At 45.8% G+C, this 18,962-nt stretch overlaps 1 protein-coding gene across 2 annotated transcripts in view; it reads left to right on the top strand.

Annotated features, from left to right (window-relative positions):
- The window catches only part of LYN (LYN proto-oncogene, Src family tyrosine kinase), a 113,749-nt gene that overhangs the window by 70,772 nt on the left and 24,015 nt on the right, over positions 1-18,962 (top strand). For both annotated transcript variants that reach the window (XM_069465579.1, XM_069465578.1), the window contains exons 9-10: positions 3,623-3,805; positions 5,663-5,739. In XM_069465579.1, the coding sequence (XP_069321680.1) occupies positions 3,623-3,805; positions 5,663-5,739 (260 nt within the window). The remainder of the gene's footprint in view (positions 1-3,622; positions 3,806-5,662; positions 5,740-18,962) is intronic.

Genomic DNA, 18,962 nt, shown 5'->3' with positions numbered 1-18,962 from the left:
AAGGATCAAAACCAGCCTGTTCAAATGTCAGCAGCTCCACAAAATGAGATCACTTAGCAGAGCTGCCATCATTCCTGTGCTGTTTGACACAGCTGTTTTACTCAGTGTTCAACTCCTTATCAGCATTCAAATATCTGCAGCTGCAGTATTTCCTGGTAACTTTTCCCCTACCCTTGGAAAGCGTTTTTTTCCTTCAACCTTTACCCGTACTTTTCTATTACATAAGAGTTTCGATGAGCTCCATTGTCGTCATGACAAAAGGAGAACAGTTTTGTTTTTTTTTTGACAGCAGAAGGGAAAGAACAGTTTTGTTTCTTTAACTTTTATCTCTATGTAATATAACAAGCAAGACAGAAAAATGCATACAACACAAATATCCAGTCTCACGAGGAATTACAAAGTGAAAACCTGTGTACCGACCACCGAGATCACACAGTGGGAACTTGCCTGCACCCAGAAGCGCCCCAGACCCGACCCCGTCCCCTGGCACCCAAAGCCCCGCCTGTTCCCCAGAAACCACTGCTGTTCTGACCCTTGTGATAATGTCCTGGCTTTTCTTCATAGTTTTACAACCTTTGTATATGGGGATGTATGCATCCCCCCAAAATAGTTCAGTTTTGCCTGTTTTTAAACTTTATATATGTAAGTCCTACCAAATGCGCTGTTTTATGTCTTGCCTCTTTTGTTCAATGGGTTTGTGAGATTCATCCATGTGTTTGGGTGTAGTAGCTACAGTTTTTTCGTCTTCATTCCGTATAGCATTGTGTTGCGTGTGTATTCAAGGTGTACAACAGTTTACCTGTTCATTTTACTATTTACTGGTGAGATTGGAGTTTTCCCAGGATTGGACTCCCATAAACAGTGTGCTCTGAACATGTTTGTGCAGATGCAAGGGTGCATGAGCTTCTCTAGGGTGAACAGGATGGGAGTGGATTTTGGGTGTTGAGGTATATGAATCTTCAGCTTTACTGCCAACTTATTTTCCAAAGGGCTGGTCCCAGTTCATATTCCCACCAGTGATAGACGAGAGTTCCCGTGCCCCCTTTCCTGACCCACAGGGTTGTAGCTAGAGGGGTGTGGGCCCCAGGGCGGCACAGGCAGTGTGTGGTCGCTTGGAAGGAGATGCTTTCTCATCCCCCTTCATGGGGCCCTTGGAGTGTCGTTACGGAAGCTTTGCAGTTGAATTTCAGTGACGCTCAGAAAAGGGAGGGTGCCCTGCTGTCCCTCTCAAGCGGCAGGTGCTCACCGGCACCTGAAATTGTCAGACTTTTAAAATTTTTGTCAAGCTCAGCAGTGGTTTCTCATTATGGCTTTATTTGCATTTCCCTGATTACTAAAATGATTGGGTACACTTGTATATTAGTCATTTGGATTTCTCTTTTTTGAAATGCCCATGCAAGCCTTTGCCTATTGTTTCTATTTTTCTTATTGATTTGTGGGAATTATTTATATGTTCTGAATGCTAGTTCAGAGAGTATATTTTCTTCTTGTGTTTTACCATGGACATACTCATGTAACTGCGGACCTATTTATAATGGAATTTTCTTGATTTAAATGTAATATTAAAGGACTCTTGTTGGTGGAATTTACTTTAAAATGACACTTAAGTTCTATAGAAAAGGCTCTATTGCTTGTAATTATACATTTAAATGTCAGATCAATTGAACATATTCATGATTCAGTTATTTTGGGTAGGTTGTAGCTTCTTAAAGGACCTACAATGGTTCTTTGTCAGCTTTCTGTTACTGTCTTCTCCGTACGTTCTAACATGTATTTTATGCTGCATTCTTCATTTTCCTGTAGGGCACAGCAAGCTCCTACTGAGTATAAATCAAAGTGGACTATAAATGGAAATGTTTTAATACAGAAATCAGTCTTAATGACCCAAAGAAAAATCATTAGCTAGGGTTGTTCTCTGTAAGCTAATACTTTTGCTTGCTCATTTGAAGGTTTGGACATAGGAACATAATTTCTTTTCTTTTTAAAAATAATTCCTTTTGTTAAAAAAAAAAAGGTACATACTCATTGACAAATTTAATCAAGATAGAAAAGAACAAGAGAAAGTAGAAGTCACCCCAAATTCTACCTCCCAGACGTTGTTGATGTCTTATTGAGCATGCTTTCAGTCACCTTTTTGTGCTATGCACATGCAGATAATATTGTGCCCTCAAAAGGGGGACTCCACATTACCTTTTCTTTTTTTCCTTTTCTTTCCATTTTTTTGTTTTGTCTTGTTTGAAAGAGGGTCTTGCTCTGTTGCTCAGGCTGGAGTGCAGTGGTGAGATCATAGCTCACTGCAGTCTTCAACTCCTGGGCTCAAGCAATCCTCCTGCCTCAGCCTTTTGAGTAGCTGGGACTACAGGTGCACACTGCCACACCCAGTTAATTTATTAACTTTTTTAAGAAACAGGGTCTCGCTATGTTGCCCAGGCTGGTCTCAAACTCCTGGCCCCAAGGGATCCTCCCACCTTGGCCTCCCAAAGTGTTGACAGTATAGGCGTGAGCCACGGCACCTGGCCTTGTATCACCTTTTCTTGGGGCAGATCCTATAAAGCTGCGGAATACCTTATTAGTACTTCTGCTTTAGCAAATCATTGAGAAAAGGCTTTCCCAGGAGAAAATCAGGATTAAAGTTAAGTACTTCACTAAGGCAAGTCCCAGAAAAGTGGTGCCTTGAGGGAACTATATTAAGGAGACAGCATTTCCCAGGGTGTGTTCCATGAGGTGTGAAAAGGTACTTGACAAATGCCCTGAGCTCAGGAAAGTGTGGGAAATGCAGAGGTGAACAAATTCCAGTTTCTTTCCCGAAGGCTCCAAAGGCACCTGCTGCATCTCCTGGGTGGGGAGGGGTCCCCAGAGGGGATCCCTGTCATTTCCGCTTAGGGCCCTTTGGCACTCAGAGTCACCCAAGTCCAGTTCTCTGAAAACTTTGGGAAATGCTCGTTTGACTCTAGCATATTCTACTTTAAAGTTAGCATGTATATGCAATTTTTATAAAGTACCACACCTTTTTTTCTGGTTATAAAAATGTAATACATATTCATTTTAGAAAATTTGGTAAATAGTTAATGGTGTGGTGACCAAAATGAAAACTGCTCATAACTGCACCATTGGAGATAGGCAGTATTTGGTGTATTTCCTTCCAGACCATTGTTTATATGTATTTGTGTCTGTGTATCTATAAAATATGCTTATATTTTTTAAATGGGGATTATAATGTGTGTGTACATGTGCACGTGTGTGTGTGTGTGTGTGTGTGTGTGCAAGGGATTATAGAGTATATGGAGCTTTGTTTTGTTTTTTTGGTCTTGGATAAAGAACATTTTATTAACTAGAGGAAAATATTAGCCCTTGTGGTAGAGTGCAAATACAATTTTTTAAGCTATCCTTTTATAAAAAAAACTTTTGATTTTGGAATAATTAAAAAAATGTTTTGATAAAGAAAGTACAGAGAATTCCCAGATACCCTTCACCCAGTCTCCTCTAATTTTAATACTATGTAGTGTTTTATCTCAGGCTTTTTCTATCTATAACTAAATTTTCTTCTAACACTGCATCTACAAAGTGAAGTTTCAAATTTTCTGTTTGGTAAAGTATGCCCTGACTTCTTTTCTCTCCCCAGGTTACTATAACAATAGTACCAAAGTGGCTGTAAAAACCCTGAAACCAGGCACCATGTCCGTGCAAGCCTTCCTAGAAGAAGCCAACCTCATGAAGACCCTTCAACATGACAAGCTCGTGAGACTCTATGCCGTGGTCACCAAGGAGGAGCCTATTTACATCATCACGGAGTACATGGCCAAGGGTGAGTGCCTCCCAGTGCCCGGAGCCTTTCAAAGGCTTCCAACTCAGAAAGTAAAACGTGTAAATGTTCAGAGAACACTCAAAGAGTTTTCATTGTAAAGCTGCACGCTCGCTTCTGAAAAATCAGAAAATATAGGAAAACAAAGCATTTCTGTAAGCCTACTCATCAGGAGTAATCCATGTTATAAAACTGATGACGGTCCTCCTGTTTTCTCCGTGTCTGCCTGCATATACCTATTAGCCCCAAGAATTACCCCATACCCTGTGTATTTCAAAGAAGATTATTTTTGTTATGTACTTAAAATGTGAGTTCTCAGAATTCTGAAAGTACAGATTTAGTACAGATTGTTTAAACTTAATTCCTCTTTCTTTTCATTCTTTAGCATCATCTAATTTTCATTTTCCTCTTTCATTTTCCTCTTTAGCATTATCTCAATGTTCAGGGTGTCACTTTAAAATGCTAGTATTTTTAAAACTTGTGGAGGTTAAATTCTTGTGTCATCGTAGAACTGCTGAAGAAGAGGTTTCAATCATTTTTTATTCTACTCTTCCTACCTTCGCATAGAGGGCTTTGAATCATCACGCTGCTTCCTTTGTCCACCTCAAGTTTAGGAAAGAGACTAATAAGCTGCCAAATGATTTGTTTAAGTCTTCAGAAGAGTGAATGAAGGAAGGAAAGAAACATAACCAATAATCTAGAATTAACAATCATCTGCTTAATGGAGATTATAGTGTACTGTCATAGCTGAATAGGTTCAAAAGATGAATATTACCTTTGCTTATGTAATATCTGTTGATATTCCAAAATATCAATCACTCAGAGTCCTTCCAAAAAAGGGCATTATTTAAAAAAACAAAAAGAAGCAAAAACTAGCCTCTAAGGCTTGAGTTGCTATAGCCCCAGAAACCAGACTCAGGGCCAGACACTCTGTAGGAGTTCAGAAAAAATTAACTAATGGGATTTTTAATTGTAAGTGTAAATGTGCGTTTTCCATATAACAATACCTAACAGTTATTGAGCACCTACTATATACCAGACTCCTCTTGATGCTCTCGGTGGGAAATCTCACTTCATCTTCCCAAGTGCTGCTGTTCTGTGTGGAGAAAGTAGTGTGAAGTTTATCGAGCACTTTCCACCCGCCAGGCACCACGCCGTGTGCTTTGAGCCCCTCCTGTGACTATGTTCTCATAAAGGCTCTAATATAGCTACAAGTGCTGGCTCACCTTACAGACTTAGAGGAGGTAAATAACTTGACCAAGGCTGCCTGTGAGGTTGGTACTTAAAATTCTAGGGGAAAAGCAGGTCTTGCTTTAGAGACGAAGCCACAGGGAGCCGGAGAGTTTATCTGTCGGCACATTCCTTTTTAGGTAGGCCTCACTTTTCCCCAAAGCACAGATCGCTCATCAAATACCCGTTGGGCACCTGTGGCACGTGCTGAGTTCTGTGCTGCTTGCGAGGGACAGGTAGGAGTGAACCTCGCTGGCTGACTGCTGAGGGCAGGCCCTCTGCGAGGACTTGCTGGACCTCTGTTCCAGAGGAGCTCGCTGAAGATGAGGTGGCTGCAGTCAGCAAATCATGGTGTCAGGTGCTCTGAAATGCATTGCTCTCAGAAACCTGTCCAGAGAAAAGCAGCATCCACCCTCATCCTTTCTCACCTGAAGCACGTGCTATGCTTCACATCAGGTCAAAGGGGCCTGGGTTTGACCAACCTCAGGAAAAGGCCTTAGAGCCGTACAGAATTGCAGAGCTAATCATTTTGCGAGGGGTTCCCCCCAAGAGTAATGAACATTTGAATTTTGTTTGGATTTTTTTCTTGTGTGTTTAAACTGTACTAACTCGTTCTTTCTTTATAAATAGGCAGTTTGCTGGATTTCCTGAAGAGTGAGGAAGGTGGCAAAGTGCTGCTGCCAAAGCTCATTGACTTTTCTGCTCAGGTAATGTATTAAAAAAGCCCAGCGTGCATGTAAATTTTCAAAGGCCTCCCTGCTTCAAATTCATGGAGAAGTTATTGTTCCGGGGGAAGGAATTTCCGTTGAATGTTTCCCAATAGCTGTTATGAGAAAAAGACCTTCCAAAGTACGCTGTTTTGGAGAGAACAGTGGGAGACTCCCAGGGATTATCTGCAGGTGTCTAGCTTTGACTTGGATGTCACCTTCTATAAGACAAGTCAACATCTTGTGCTTGTGTTCATTTCCCCACAAGTCATAGGAACAAAGCAGGTGAATCAGCCATTTGGTTCGGCATTTTGGAGAGACAGTTTCACACTGTGTAAGCACAGCAGCTTTTAAATGATGCACGTGTTGTACTGAAGTTATGAATATAACATACTGATACTTGTAAGTCCTCAGTGTTCTTGAAAATGGAGGAACTATATTCCTTTTTTGTTCTTCCCCTTTTCACTCCTTCCTGTTGGATGAATCGTTAGGATTCTGTGAAATAGTCATTTGTAATATTTCTAGTACTAGCCTAAGAGTTGCACATTCATTTACTTTGGAATCACATGTTTCCTGATTTAAGTGTATTTAAGAGCAGAGGCAAATTACCGAGAAACCCAGCAATGTGCCTGACACATCAAGGAAATGCACATTTGAATGATGCCAGCTACTGACCTTTAGTAGTTTTGTTGTGTTTCTTAGTGGTGTTCAGTGATTTGGTTGTTTGTTTCTCAGTATTGGCCATGGGTGATTCATGTTGGGAAGGCCACGTACCATGAAGCCCACAGGAGATTTATAGAAATTCTGGGGAAGTCTGGTCTTCATGATCTTTCTTTTTCACTCCCCTTTCTTCCCTCAGACCCAGTTTTAGTTGGGAAATTAATAAGGCCCTCTTGGGAAGATGAGATCAAATGAATGGATAAATATGCAGGTAAAGGACTTCAAGTGAGATAGGATTGGAGCACACACTCTGCAGTGGAGTATTGTGGGCAGAGCTGGAGCTCAGCGTCTGAGGGACTAGGGTTTGTGTCCTGGCTCTGCCACTCAGGAGCCACACTGCTTTCAGGAAACCTTTGCTTCTTTGGCTTAGTTTAATTTGCCTGTAAACCAAGAATGGTAATTCCTACTTTAAGGAGATGTTGAGGGTCAAATGAGCTGCCATGAACACAAGCACTTCAGAGCCCGTCGGTGGTCGCTGGGGGGACCTGAGGGAGGGCGATCCTCATCATTCTGGTAAAGGTGTGTGACGCCCTCATTTCCTCTGCCGGAACTCAGCGAGTTGAATAGGTTCCTCATCTGAGTAGGAAATGCAGATGCGACCTGGAATGCCGATATCTAGTATGGACAGAAGCAAAATTGCTGCGGTGGGACAGAGGGGCAGGGAAAGCACCCAGTAGCCCTGACTTTTTAACCCTGTCCTCAGACTCTGTGCTGGCCTCCGGGAGGCTCCAGGGGACTCTGAGGGGTCTAGGACTGCGGTCTGAAAACCAGTGCTCTGCAGTAAGAGGAACAGTGACGTGGTTGGTGCTCTGGATCTTGTGTAGCTAGTGGGTTAGGAAATGAAGAAAGCAGAAGTCACACTTGATGCTGATAAATGAGGCCCTCACTTGAGTAGTGATTTGGGTGTCCCTTCTTGGGCGAAAGCCTTGAGTGTAGTAAAGGTTTTGTCACACTTGGACAGGGATATGGGAGAGTGGGACTGGAGGCCCAGAGGCCTGAGTGGCCATGGCCATTCCAGATGCCTGAGGGTCCGATCTGTGCCCACAGTTCAGAAAGGTAGAAATCACACACATTGGGGTGTGATTGTGCTCTACCTGGAGAATGCATGTATTTTGTTACGTAAGTATTTTGTGTTTGATTTTGCCTAGCTTATCTCATAAAACATTATCTTAACATAGTCAAAGTTTTTAAGGTCAAGTCAAGGCCTCTATGTCTATTCTTTAATTTAACTTTGTAAATTACTACTCTTATAACAGAGAGTAACTTTTTCTAATTTAGAAATGAGGAGGGAGAAAAAGTTGCCTTCTAAACCTTTGTAGCTTGCACGGAAGATTGTTACAGAGCCTGGCACTGGCTGTGACTGTCAAACTGTGGATCCCAGGTGGCTTCGCTGACTCTTCTCTCAACTGTGATGGGGTGGAGTCCCCTCGGTGACAGGAGGGGCTGGGGACAGTGAAAGCCACCACCGCTGGTCTCCATCCAGGCCAGTTTGCCAAACCCAGCCCCTGCTGGACGACCTCCTGTTTACCTGTCCCAGGGTCTGTTTCCTAGCAGCGGCCCCTGGTAGAGCTGGGGGAACATCTAGTTCAAGTGCTCGGACTGTTCAGTGCCAGTGGGAGAGTCACAGGTCGGCAGCAGCCAACAAGACCCCAAGCAGGCGGGTTCAGCACAAAGTTCATTTTCTTTACAGCCAAGCGCGAGCTGCTTTTGAGCTCCTGTGTTCGAGGTGCAAATCTCACTAACATTCTTTCCTGGTCCTTCCCTCAAGGTGGAGCTGGCAAGACCACCTGTTGCCCCGCTGTTAATTATTTTTTGCTTCATTTGCTTGTGGCTTTTCTTATTATAATACCAAAAATGTGAGGAGTGGGGCCTGGATGCTCCAGCCTCAGTCTAAAATCACACACCTTACATGTCTGCTTTCTCCTCACTGTGCCTGAGCCCCGGTCCCACGGGAATACCCTCAGTTCGCTTACGACTGGCATGACCCAGAGCTCCTCCTCCTTCTCCAGGCACCTTTCCTAAGTGATCTCATGTGCCAAGAATGCCATCTCCATACTTTTCCCCTTTTCCTCTCTAACGTGTGTCACTCATTAACTTTACCACTTTCCATCGTGAATAACACAGAAGTGGTAAATATTAATACGGCCAGCCCAAGGTGACAGGGGATACCTGCTGCCCAGATACTTGGATCATCAAGCCTTTCCTCTCCCTTCTCCCAACGTTACCATTTAGGGACAGAGCAGAAGAAGAATGATGTAAGTCCATTTGGCATTTGAGCTCTAATTAAGCAGTTAATAGGCTCTGCGATATGTTGGCACTTGCTTTCTTCCCAAAGCATTGTCAATAGCATCAGTGTTCACGAGGGGGTATAGTTAAATTCAGCAGATTTTCACAATAAGACATGGGTCATTGGGAGTGGAAATAAACCAGTTTACTTAATCCCAGTCTCAGAAGAATAAGGGAACCCGAAAGGGGCAGAGTTGGGACTTTTCCCACTGTCTGTTTCTGGCCTCTTCTTCCCTCTCCCCGCAACCCACTTCCCCATGCCCTGCTCTCCTCACCGCGACAGGAAGTGGCTGGGTGCACATGACAGTTCATATGAGAGCTGATTTCGTCACTTCCTGTCTCTGGATGGGTTCTGAAAGGCTTGTCCGAGCCCAAGTGTAACCTGCACCCTCTGCCATCCTGCAGCCCACCTGCCTTCCTCTCCGTCCCATGCAGATGAGGAAATCCCAACCCGAGCAGCTCTACCCGTTGTTTTTCTCCTTGTATAAAGTGAAGCACGTTTGTGCTTTTTATGCTGAAATAGGAAAATACCTTTTTGCAAAGGAAGTTTGATACTTTCAGCGCAGAGAGACTTTGTGTCGTTCCCTTCCAGACTTTACCCCACGTAAGAGAAGAAAAATGAACTTGGAAGGAGAAGGGATTGAAATCAGTGGGAATTTCCTTCCGCAGAAGTGGAGGTGGAGTTGTAGACTTGTAACACTGGGAGGGAAAAGAAGTGGAAAATTCACAGTTGCAGTGTGGAGGTAAAATAAATCATCTTGTAATTCAGACCAAGTGAATCAAAGCATTTATTACTCTTCAGTGGCACCATCCCTGAAGTGTCAAAACCCCCAAAAAGGAAAATATTTGTGAGTAAAACGTCAATATAAGCTGCAAAATCAAAGTTGTTGTTATAATCATGGCAACAAATAACATTTATTTTACTTCCTTCTAGTTGATAAAGTACTTCCACCTCCATTATCTAATTTGAGTCCAACAGCCTTGAAAGCGTTTATATTGCTATTTATCGCTTCTTACAGACAAGGAGGTAAACTTGGACTTGTCCAGGGTCACTGAGCTGATAGGTTGAATTGCTGGGATTTGACACAGGGTCTTCTGACTCCACGTAACTGATCTTTCCTCTGCACCCGGCTGTCGTCCCATCATCAGAGCTGCTCCTGTGGGCATTTTGCACCCAACGATACCGTGATTCGCATTTTTCCTCCTTTATGGATTTTGCCTACCAGAATTATTGATTTCTCTCCAGCTTTTCCCCCCCCCAAAAAAATCTTTATTTCCAGAACATAGCTCTTTCCATCACTTGGTAATTATGCTCAGGATATATTTTGCCTGCAGTGTTAAATTTTAAACCACATTTTAAGTTAGAAATTGATAAAAATGAGGAAGGTAGAAAACTTCAGTCTATCCATACAATTCTTGATCTTTTTGAGTAGGAGGCCTTTTAACATCAGAGCTTTCTGAGCACTCCCTGGCTGCTGCATCTACGGAGTGAGAAAGCAATGTATAGATGGGGGGTGCCTTGCAGCATCTCTGGCTGGGACCCACCGATCTGCTGGTGCACCAAGCCTGAGGTGTCTGGAGGGGATGTTCTTGGGAAGTGTCCAGGATATTTGAGAATACCATCCATCTCCTCATTCCTTCTCTGTCAGAAACCTGAGAGAGACGTTAAGTTCGCATTTTCCAACTCAGGGCTGTTATCTTAATGAAGCAACTACTTTATTTTCAAAATCTTTATTAATACTAGCCCTTGAATGATAGTGTCATCAAGTGTCATTAAGTTAAACTTACTTAAACTGGAGGCACAGTTGCAGTGAGGTGTCAAATGGGACCCTCAGGAGACTGACGTGGTTCGTGCTTTAGCAGGAGGCCAGGCCCCGCCCCCACTCCGTATTTAATGTCACCCCCACATGGCGGTTCTCCTGCCTGATTCTACTGAGGCCCGCGCACTCCCAATTCTCTTTCAAGCTCAAGCACCTCTTCAGAAGGCAAAAGGCCAGGACTGAACAGGGAATTAATGCCATAAAAGGGGCCACACGGTGATCGGGACGGCCGGTCGCTCAGTGTGCCTGGCTGAGGAGCCATCGCGTCCCAGGACAGACAGCTTAGCACAGCTGCTGGTTAGCTCTTCCCACAGAACTGGGGATGTATTGCCGTTATTTTGTAAATGGAGCTAGAGATGACGTTAGGGGTGGAGAAAACATAGAGCCCAGAGCCGGGAAACCTGCTCCCGCGCCTCTGCCGGGGTGGGGACCCTTTTCCCAGGGTAGCAGCCGCAGCGCCCCCTCTGCAGGATGAGAGGCGCGGTCAGGCTTCCCGTCTCCCGAGGCCGGCTGTGTGAATCATCGCCCCGAAGTTGTAATGAATGACTCTCAGCATATTCAGGTGGCATTGCTCTAAATAAAAGAACACAAATGTGTCCCATTAATGTGGGACCCAGACGTTGGGGACATAAATACTGTATTTATCTTTTTTGAATAATGAGTTTTATGTTTTCGAATTAAACTTTGACCATGAAAACTTACAAAATGGGCAAATGAAACTAGAGTTAATGTCAGAATTGCAAAACTGGATCATATACAGTTTCCTTCTGAAAAAGTTGAAGGAATAGGAAACATTTAAAAATAGCATAAAACAGGAACTCTTTTTTTAATAGATAGGAACGGGGTATTTTGCATATGTAAGCAGAGGAACCATGACTGGCTGTTTAAGATAGCAGATAGGACAGAAGAATTCATTCTTGTTTTGATTTTGATGGGAAAGCTTTCTAGCACCAAAAAGCAGCTTTGGGTTAAGGTGAGGGGCAGGTGGTGGTGCTTGCAGCCTGCGTGCGAGATCGGGTATTATTTTGTCCAGGGGTGGCAATTTCTGGTCAGTGCTGCCACGAGTTCCAAAATAATTTCCTCCTGGGTAGTCGTCGCAGAAGCCTGCAAGGCTAGAATTAAATTGAAGTATTACCTTACGAGTGGGCAGTTTATTCCCAGCCGCTCACAATTTGAAAGTGTTGTTGAAAGCACTCTGAAAGGAGCCGAGTGTGACTCCCAGCTGACCTTTGTCCTCAGCCCCCGCTGGGCCTCCCCTGGCTCCCTCTCTTTCACCCACAAACCTGTACTGAGCACACCTATGCCAGGGTGTGGTGAGCAAGACGCCTCCTTGCCTCCAGGAGCAAATGGCTCCGTGCGGGAGGCAGGTGAGTACCAGGCGAGGGCAGGGTACGGCACTAGGCATTTGCTGAGGACTGTAGGGCAGGCACTGCAGGCTGTTGTCAGAGTCCGTGCAGGACAGGGCCCAGCGGGTGGTGGCAGGTGGGAGGGTGGGCTTCCTGGAGGAGGTGACCCTGAGAGCCAGGGTTAGCCGTGCTGGCTTAGGAAGGGGTGTAGATGCAGGGAGGGGTCTTCAGTTGCTGGAACTTGGTGACTAAGGGCACAGGTGGGGGTGTGTAGAGATAACGGCCGGGGGTGCAGCACTGAGAGAAACATGGACATTAAGGAGACTGGAGCTGTGTCCACTCTGAGTTATGGAGGAGGAGCAGTCAACTGTTTTGTAGAGAACTCTGGTTTACAAAATGTATGTGCAAAAATAAAAATGAGTTTACTCAGCAAATAGTTTAAATGGGACTCACAGGTTTTAGTAATTAGTAATTAGTAGCTGTTGTTTGTATTTGCTGTAATATGTATTTATGCCTCACCCCACCCCCCACACACCAAGATGTTCTTTATGGAAATTGGCTGATTTGACTATTGAGGAACCACCGGGCTCTGTGTTTCTCATGCTCTTAAGATTTTTGTTTTATTGCTGTGTTTGTTGTTGTTCTTGTTTTGTTTATTAAACCTGAGACCAGGAAGGGTGGGATGGAAAAGAGGCGGAGAGTCTGCCTTCCAGTCCAGAGCTGGCCGCTACAGGGCACACCCTGAAATGGCCATGACACATTCTGAACTTTTTCAACTCAGAGTTGGATTCTCAGGCCCTCTCCCTGCCCTCGCTCAAGCCAAGAAGCACCTGAAGGAGATCACCCCAAGTTTGGGGATAATGAAAACTCTCAACCAAGCGGCTCCCTGGTGTCCCCCGCAGCAGCTGTGAGGCCTGAGCCAGCTGTGAGACCGCGGCAGGTTGATGGGCGGGAGTTTGCCATTTGTTAGGGGACCGAGCATTTCCGCAGGACCTGGTAAGACGAGACCTGTGCTGTCGAGACTGCCCCGGCCACCACGTACAACGTGATAAGAAGAGAGGAAAGCCAGAGTCCAGTGACAAGGGACGGGGATGGGCCTCCACATGGCAGGAGGAATAGAGGGGTAGAGAAAATCCCATCAAAACCAAAACAAGAATGAATTCTTCTGTCCTATCTGCTATCTTAAACAGCCAGTCATGGTTCCTCTGCTTACATATGCAAAACAACCCATTCCTACCTATTAAAAAAAGAATTCCTGTTTTATGCTATTTTTAAATGTTTCCTATTCCTTCAACTTTTTCAGAAGGAAACTGTATATGATCCAGTTTTGCAATTCTGACATTAACTCTAGTTTCATTTGCCCATTTTGTAAGTTTTCATGGTCAAAGTTTAATTCGAAAACATAAAACTCATTATTCAAAAAAGATAAATACAGTATTTATGTCCCCAACGTCTGGGTCCCACATTAATGGGACACATTTGTGTTCTTTTATTTAGAGCAATGCCACCTGAATATGTCTGGGGGGAGCGGCTGAGTGACGGCCCGTGTGAGCGCTAGGTGGGGGTGGCTGATGGAAGCAGCTGGCTGTGTGGGGTTTGAGGTGCCATGGGACATCAGATAGAGGGGTGTTCGGTGGACAGATGTCTTAGTGTAGGTGCCTGGGGCAGGAGAGGTCGGGAGGCTGGCGCTGCAGACAGTCTTTAAATGCGAGTTCGATGAGATCCCCGAGAGAATGTGGGGAGGGCACAGGACAGCCCTGGGCAGACCCTGGAGAAAGGGCTGAGTGGGACAATTCAGAGGGCAGGTCTGGGACACCTGAAGCGGGTGTCCCGTAAGGAGAAGGTGGGCACAGCGCAGGCCACAGGGTGTTCAGATAGTGTTTGGAGAACCAGGAAACTTCCACTGGACTTTGTAACGAGGAAGTCTTTGGAGAACTTGGCTGGGCCCTTTTCAGTGCAGTGGTTTAGGTGGATGCCGAGCACTTGGCCTGTCCCCTTTCCTGTCCCTGCTGTCTCCCGCTCCTGAGTCCTTGCGTCCTGCTCTGTCTCCACAGCTTCCCCCTGACCCTGGTTGACTCTTCTTCATCTTCCCCTTTCTTTCTCCTCTGCTTCCCTTCCCTCTCTGGCCCTCCCCAACCGCTTCCCACCACACTCCAGAGTAGACCTTGATTTCTACTCATGCTTGAGTGGAACTGTATACTCCGTATTCTTATTTTTAAAAGTAGGTTCATATTGGTTTTCTAATATGAAGGGAAAAAATGAAATAAAATAACTGAGACAGTGACTTTTAAAGTATTGGTCTTTTAAAAACTATGACTTTACAGACACCTGCACTGTAGAAAAAAGTTTGCGTCCCCCACCCTCGAAATATGTGCTGTGACAAGTGTACATAGCTATTAATATGTGGCTCATGCGGTTTGTAAAACACAATATGATAATTGTTTTAAAATTGAGTCACCAAAAGCAGCCCTCCCCACCCACCCCGCCATATCAGACCGGTTTGACTTAAATGTTTATTCTGAGGCCAGCTTGGCGCCTGGAGTGCACCCCAGCTTTCCTTGAGGTCAGGTTCTCGGCCTCTACCCAGCACAGCTCTGTGGGGCTTTGCCCTGATTCGGTGTCGCCCACAGGAGTTGGTGTTTCTGGGCTCCCTGGAGAGTTCCTGGGACCCTCATCTCTATCTCAGCAGTAGCCCAAGTCTCTGCCCATGGCCCCCAGGGACCCTAGCGACCACAGGGCTGCCAGGGGGTGGAAGGTGAGGAAGACTCCAGCAGACTCCTGTCCTAGGTGCCACATCCTGGCCTCGGCCCTCTCCACACCAAGACCCCTCCAGAGCCACTGCCCCAGGGGCCACTGGCATCACAACCCACATGTGCAGGTGGCTTTCTGCCAGGGCAGGCCACACTGCCCTAGAGGTGGGCCCCACAGCATCCTCAGCCACGGCCCCCCACTCCAGGGGCTCCCCAGGGTATCGTCCTGAGCCCCTCTTTTGTTCACCGCCTGCCCTGACAGCTCATAAGCAAACAAACCCTCTCAGTTCTTCTTCCAAAATATGTCTCCCTCCCAGGCCACCATGTTCTCATCTGGACTTTTGCAGTTGCCTCTTCACTAGTGTTGCCCAATTTAGCATAAAAATTCGAGGTGCCCAGTTAAATTTGAATTTCGGATAAATGACAAATAACTCTTTAGTAGAGGTGAGCCTGTGCATCTTCCCTGGAGGCCCTGCTTCTGATGGGTCTCCCTCTTGTCCCTTTGGCCACCCTCTTTCCAAGCTCCCTGAGTAGCAGAGACAATGGGATGATTTTTTTATTTTACATTTTTTTATTGTGGTAAAATATGCATAACATAAAATATACCAATTTAACCATGTTTAAATATACACTTGGTGGCATTAAGCACATTCATGTTGTGAAACCATCACTACCATCTGTCTCCAGAACTCTTCCCTCTCCCCAGCCTGCAGCACTCACCCATTTAAACACCAGCTCCCCATTGTCCTCCCCCAGCCTCTGGCCACCGCCCTTCTCTTCTCTGTCTCCGTGAATCTGACCACTCCAGGTTCCTCACCAGGTGGGTGATTTTGCATCTCTGCTCCTCCCCTTCGATGGACTCCCACCACACCTGCAGAAAGCCCCAGGGCCCCTGCATGGGACAAACTCCCCAGTGACTGCCCACCGAGCACTTTCCTGTCTCGTCCTCTCCTGAGCCACCTTCTGGAAACTCCCAGCCTTTGCTCCTGCCCAAGGACGCCTTCCCTGACCTTCCACCCAAAGCAGTTCCATCTCAAACCCCTGCCCCCTCCATTCTCGTCTGGCTTGAGCCCCTGTTTCTTTTATAGCATATACTGCAGTTTGAATTTTTTCAAAAAATTCAAATTTCTGTAAGTTCTTGTTTACTTTTGTATTCCCAGCATCAGCATAGTGTCTTGTATATAGTAGGTGCTCAATAAATATTTCCTGAATGACTACATTGACCACTTAAAGCGGGGGCTGCCTATAGTTTAAAACAGTAAGTTCTTTATTCTCTGTTTTGTATAGCCCTGAATGAGTAACTACAAGAACATATGTTTTTTTTAAAGGTTTTCTGAGTCACTATTCAGGTGTATTTAACCGTAAAGTATTTTCTTCTTCCCCTTCCTCTAACTGTGGGTTTACTTTCCTGCACAAAACTGACCTTACTGGTTAAAAAAAGAAAAGTGAGAAAAAAAGAAGGAAGTAGAATGTACATGTTTAGGCTGTTAGAGAAGAAAAAGTGCTGCTTTGTTTTTATTCCTTGAGGCATACAGCACACCAGAAGGAATGAGGAATTAGGAATGAAGTAATTGACACTGAAGCCAGTGGCAGATGCAGTGAGTCTAATTTGGAGGGAAAATACCCATAGCGGAGCAGGTTGTCCTCCCCCAGTGCCTCTCCCTGGGTGCTGAGCAGAGCCCTTTCTGCGCCTGCTGCCAGAGGCAGACGCCTGATTCCCGTGGCGATGGGCTGGTGGATTCTCCGCAAAGTCAGAATTTCCAGCTCTTGTTAATTCCCCACCCACCTCCTCCAGTGTCTGTGACACAGTTATCTGGGCAGTGCTGTATGTTATAGAACCAACCTCTTGCAGGTTTATTGATTAGGATCATATTTATATTGCAGTATCCCTTATTTGAAATGTTTGGAACCAGAAGTGTTTGGGATTTCTGATTCTTTTTATGGATTTTAGAATATTTGCATTATACTTACCAATTAAGCATCCCTAATCTGAAAATCTGAAACCCATGATGTTCCAATGAGCATTTCCTTTGAGTGTCATGTTGGCACTCAAAAAGTTGTGGATTTTGGAGCATTTCAGACTGTGGATTTTCAGATTAGTGTGCTCAACCTGTAGTATTGCCAAGTGGGACTGATGGTGTGTTTCCACTAAGATCTCTTTGACTCATTACAAGGAACTTGATCCTCTTTGTTGTGTCCAGACCCTGCACCTCCTCCCCGCAGGTGCCCCAGCTTTGAAGTCCCTGCCACCAGGCTACTGCCAGTCTGTCCGGCCTTGCTGTAGTGTCCTTGGATCCGGACACTTACTCTCCCTGCTGTGCTCCGCTCTAGCTCGCCCGCCCTCCCCCACACACCCCTGTCCTACTTCTAGTGATCCATGTCAAAGGCAGCCCCCTCTGTTTCCTGGCTTCCTCCCCTCCAGGGCTCTCCTTTCCCTCAGCCAGTCCATGGCATGACCCACCCCTTCCCCCTGGATCACTCACACTTCTCATTGAAAGCGCTGTGTTGTTTTCCTGGGGCTGCCACGGGGCTTAAAAGAACAGAAATTGATTCTCTCACAGTCCAGGAGGCCAGAAGTCTGAAGTTAAGGTATCAGGAGGGCTGTGCTCCCTCCAGAGGCTCTAGGGAAGAATCCTTCCTTGCCTGTCCCAGCTCCCGGCAACTCTGGGCATTCCCTGGCCGGTGGCAGTGTCACTCCGGACCCTGCCTCCATTGTCACCCAGTCTTCTCCCCTGCATCTCTGCATCAGACCTCCCTCTGCCATTCTCTTGTAAAGACACCAGTCATTGGATTTGGGGCCCACCCTAAATCCAGGATGTGATTTCATTTTGAGATCCATAATTAATTGTATCTGCAAAGACTGTTTGCAGATAAGGTCATATTCTGAGGTTCTGGGTGATGGTAAATTTTGAGGGAACAATATTTGATCCAGTACAACTGTCTGTCCCCTGACCATTCTGAAGTTTGTTCCTCCAGCTTGAACTGCTCCCTTGAGCTCCTGCTTACTCGGCACCCCCCATCCCCCGTGGAGGTGCAGTAGGCGTGTCACACTCCACACGCCCCACCTGTGCCTCCCCTCCAAAGTCTGCTGCACCTACAGTCTCCCCCCTTCTGCGACGGCAGCTCCATCTGTGCAGTTGTCAGGCCCCGAAGCTCAAAGTCATTCTGACTCTGTCTCTTACGTTGCACATTCAGCTCTTCAGCAAGTCTCGTTGGTTCTACTGTCAGAGCAGACTCACATTTCTAACTCCTCCATTCTGTCATTCCGACCCAAGTTGAACGCTCTCTCCATGAATTACCTACCAGGCAGCCCAGCCAGTAACGGCTGCCTTTGGAGCCCGCTGGTGACACTGCCGAGGCCAGAGCACTGTGCTGAGGCACACGCCAGCCCAGCAGCTCGCTCTCGGCCCCCCAGTCCTTCCCGGCCTCACTCAGAGCAGGCGGAGCCCCACAATGGCTGCTCGTCTGCAGCGTTAGTCATGATGTAGACAAGGTAGCTCTTTTCCTACATTTTCTGTTCTCTTATGTGTCTGGAAACCTATCATATACTTGCCTTATCATACGACTCACCTTGCACTGTCATTTACGATCTACAGATTTCTCAGCCCCTCTCCTGGTTAGCAGTAATTAAGGAGTAGGGCCCAGGACAGCCACACGTGTTTCGTGGGCTCGGATGGGTCTGGGGCACGCTGCCATGGAGACTTTGCTGAACTGAGGTCATTGTCTTCAAAGAAATGTCTTCTTTTCCCGTGGTAAAGCCGCAGCCGCTAAGGAGGAGCTGTACTTCCAAACTGCTGTACGTTAGCGAAGCCCAGTATTGTTTGCCCAAACCACCAGGCATGGACCAAGTGACCTGGCTAGCACAATGCCTCTTCCTCAGACCCACCCCTCCTGCTCCCACATCCTTAGGAAAAGGAAAACCACGAGCCCCACGGAGGGCAGAGCTGCACAGGCGCTGTGTGTGAGCACGTGTTATTTTGAAAACTCACTTCAAAGGGGTTGAAGTATAAATAAAGATTATAGCAAATCTGTTTCAGGTAGATTTGGAACTTATTAGATCTTGTTACAGGCTTCCTTTAAGTTTGTCGCAGGACAAATAAGTCGGGGATTGTTTTCAGAGCTTAGGGTGCTGGTTTTGCACAGGAATTCTCTTCAGAATACCAAATTCAGGTTCTTTATGGTATCTTTTAGTTGAAATATAACATGGGTGCTTGTTAGGTATTTTCTTCATTTCTTAGCTATCTGACGTGATGTATATTTATTTGCTGATTTATTGTTTTCTGTCTTCCCCCATTAGAAAG

The sequence above is a fragment of the Eulemur rufifrons genome, chromosome 3, assembly GCF_041146395.1.
Source record: "Eulemur rufifrons isolate Redbay chromosome 3, OSU_ERuf_1, whole genome shotgun sequence".
NCBI classification, from domain to species: Eukaryota; Metazoa; Chordata; class Mammalia; order Primates; family Lemuridae; genus Eulemur; species Eulemur rufifrons.
The sequence above is the reverse complement of the archived record's forward strand: the minus strand, read 5'-3'. Positions and strand labels throughout refer to the sequence as shown.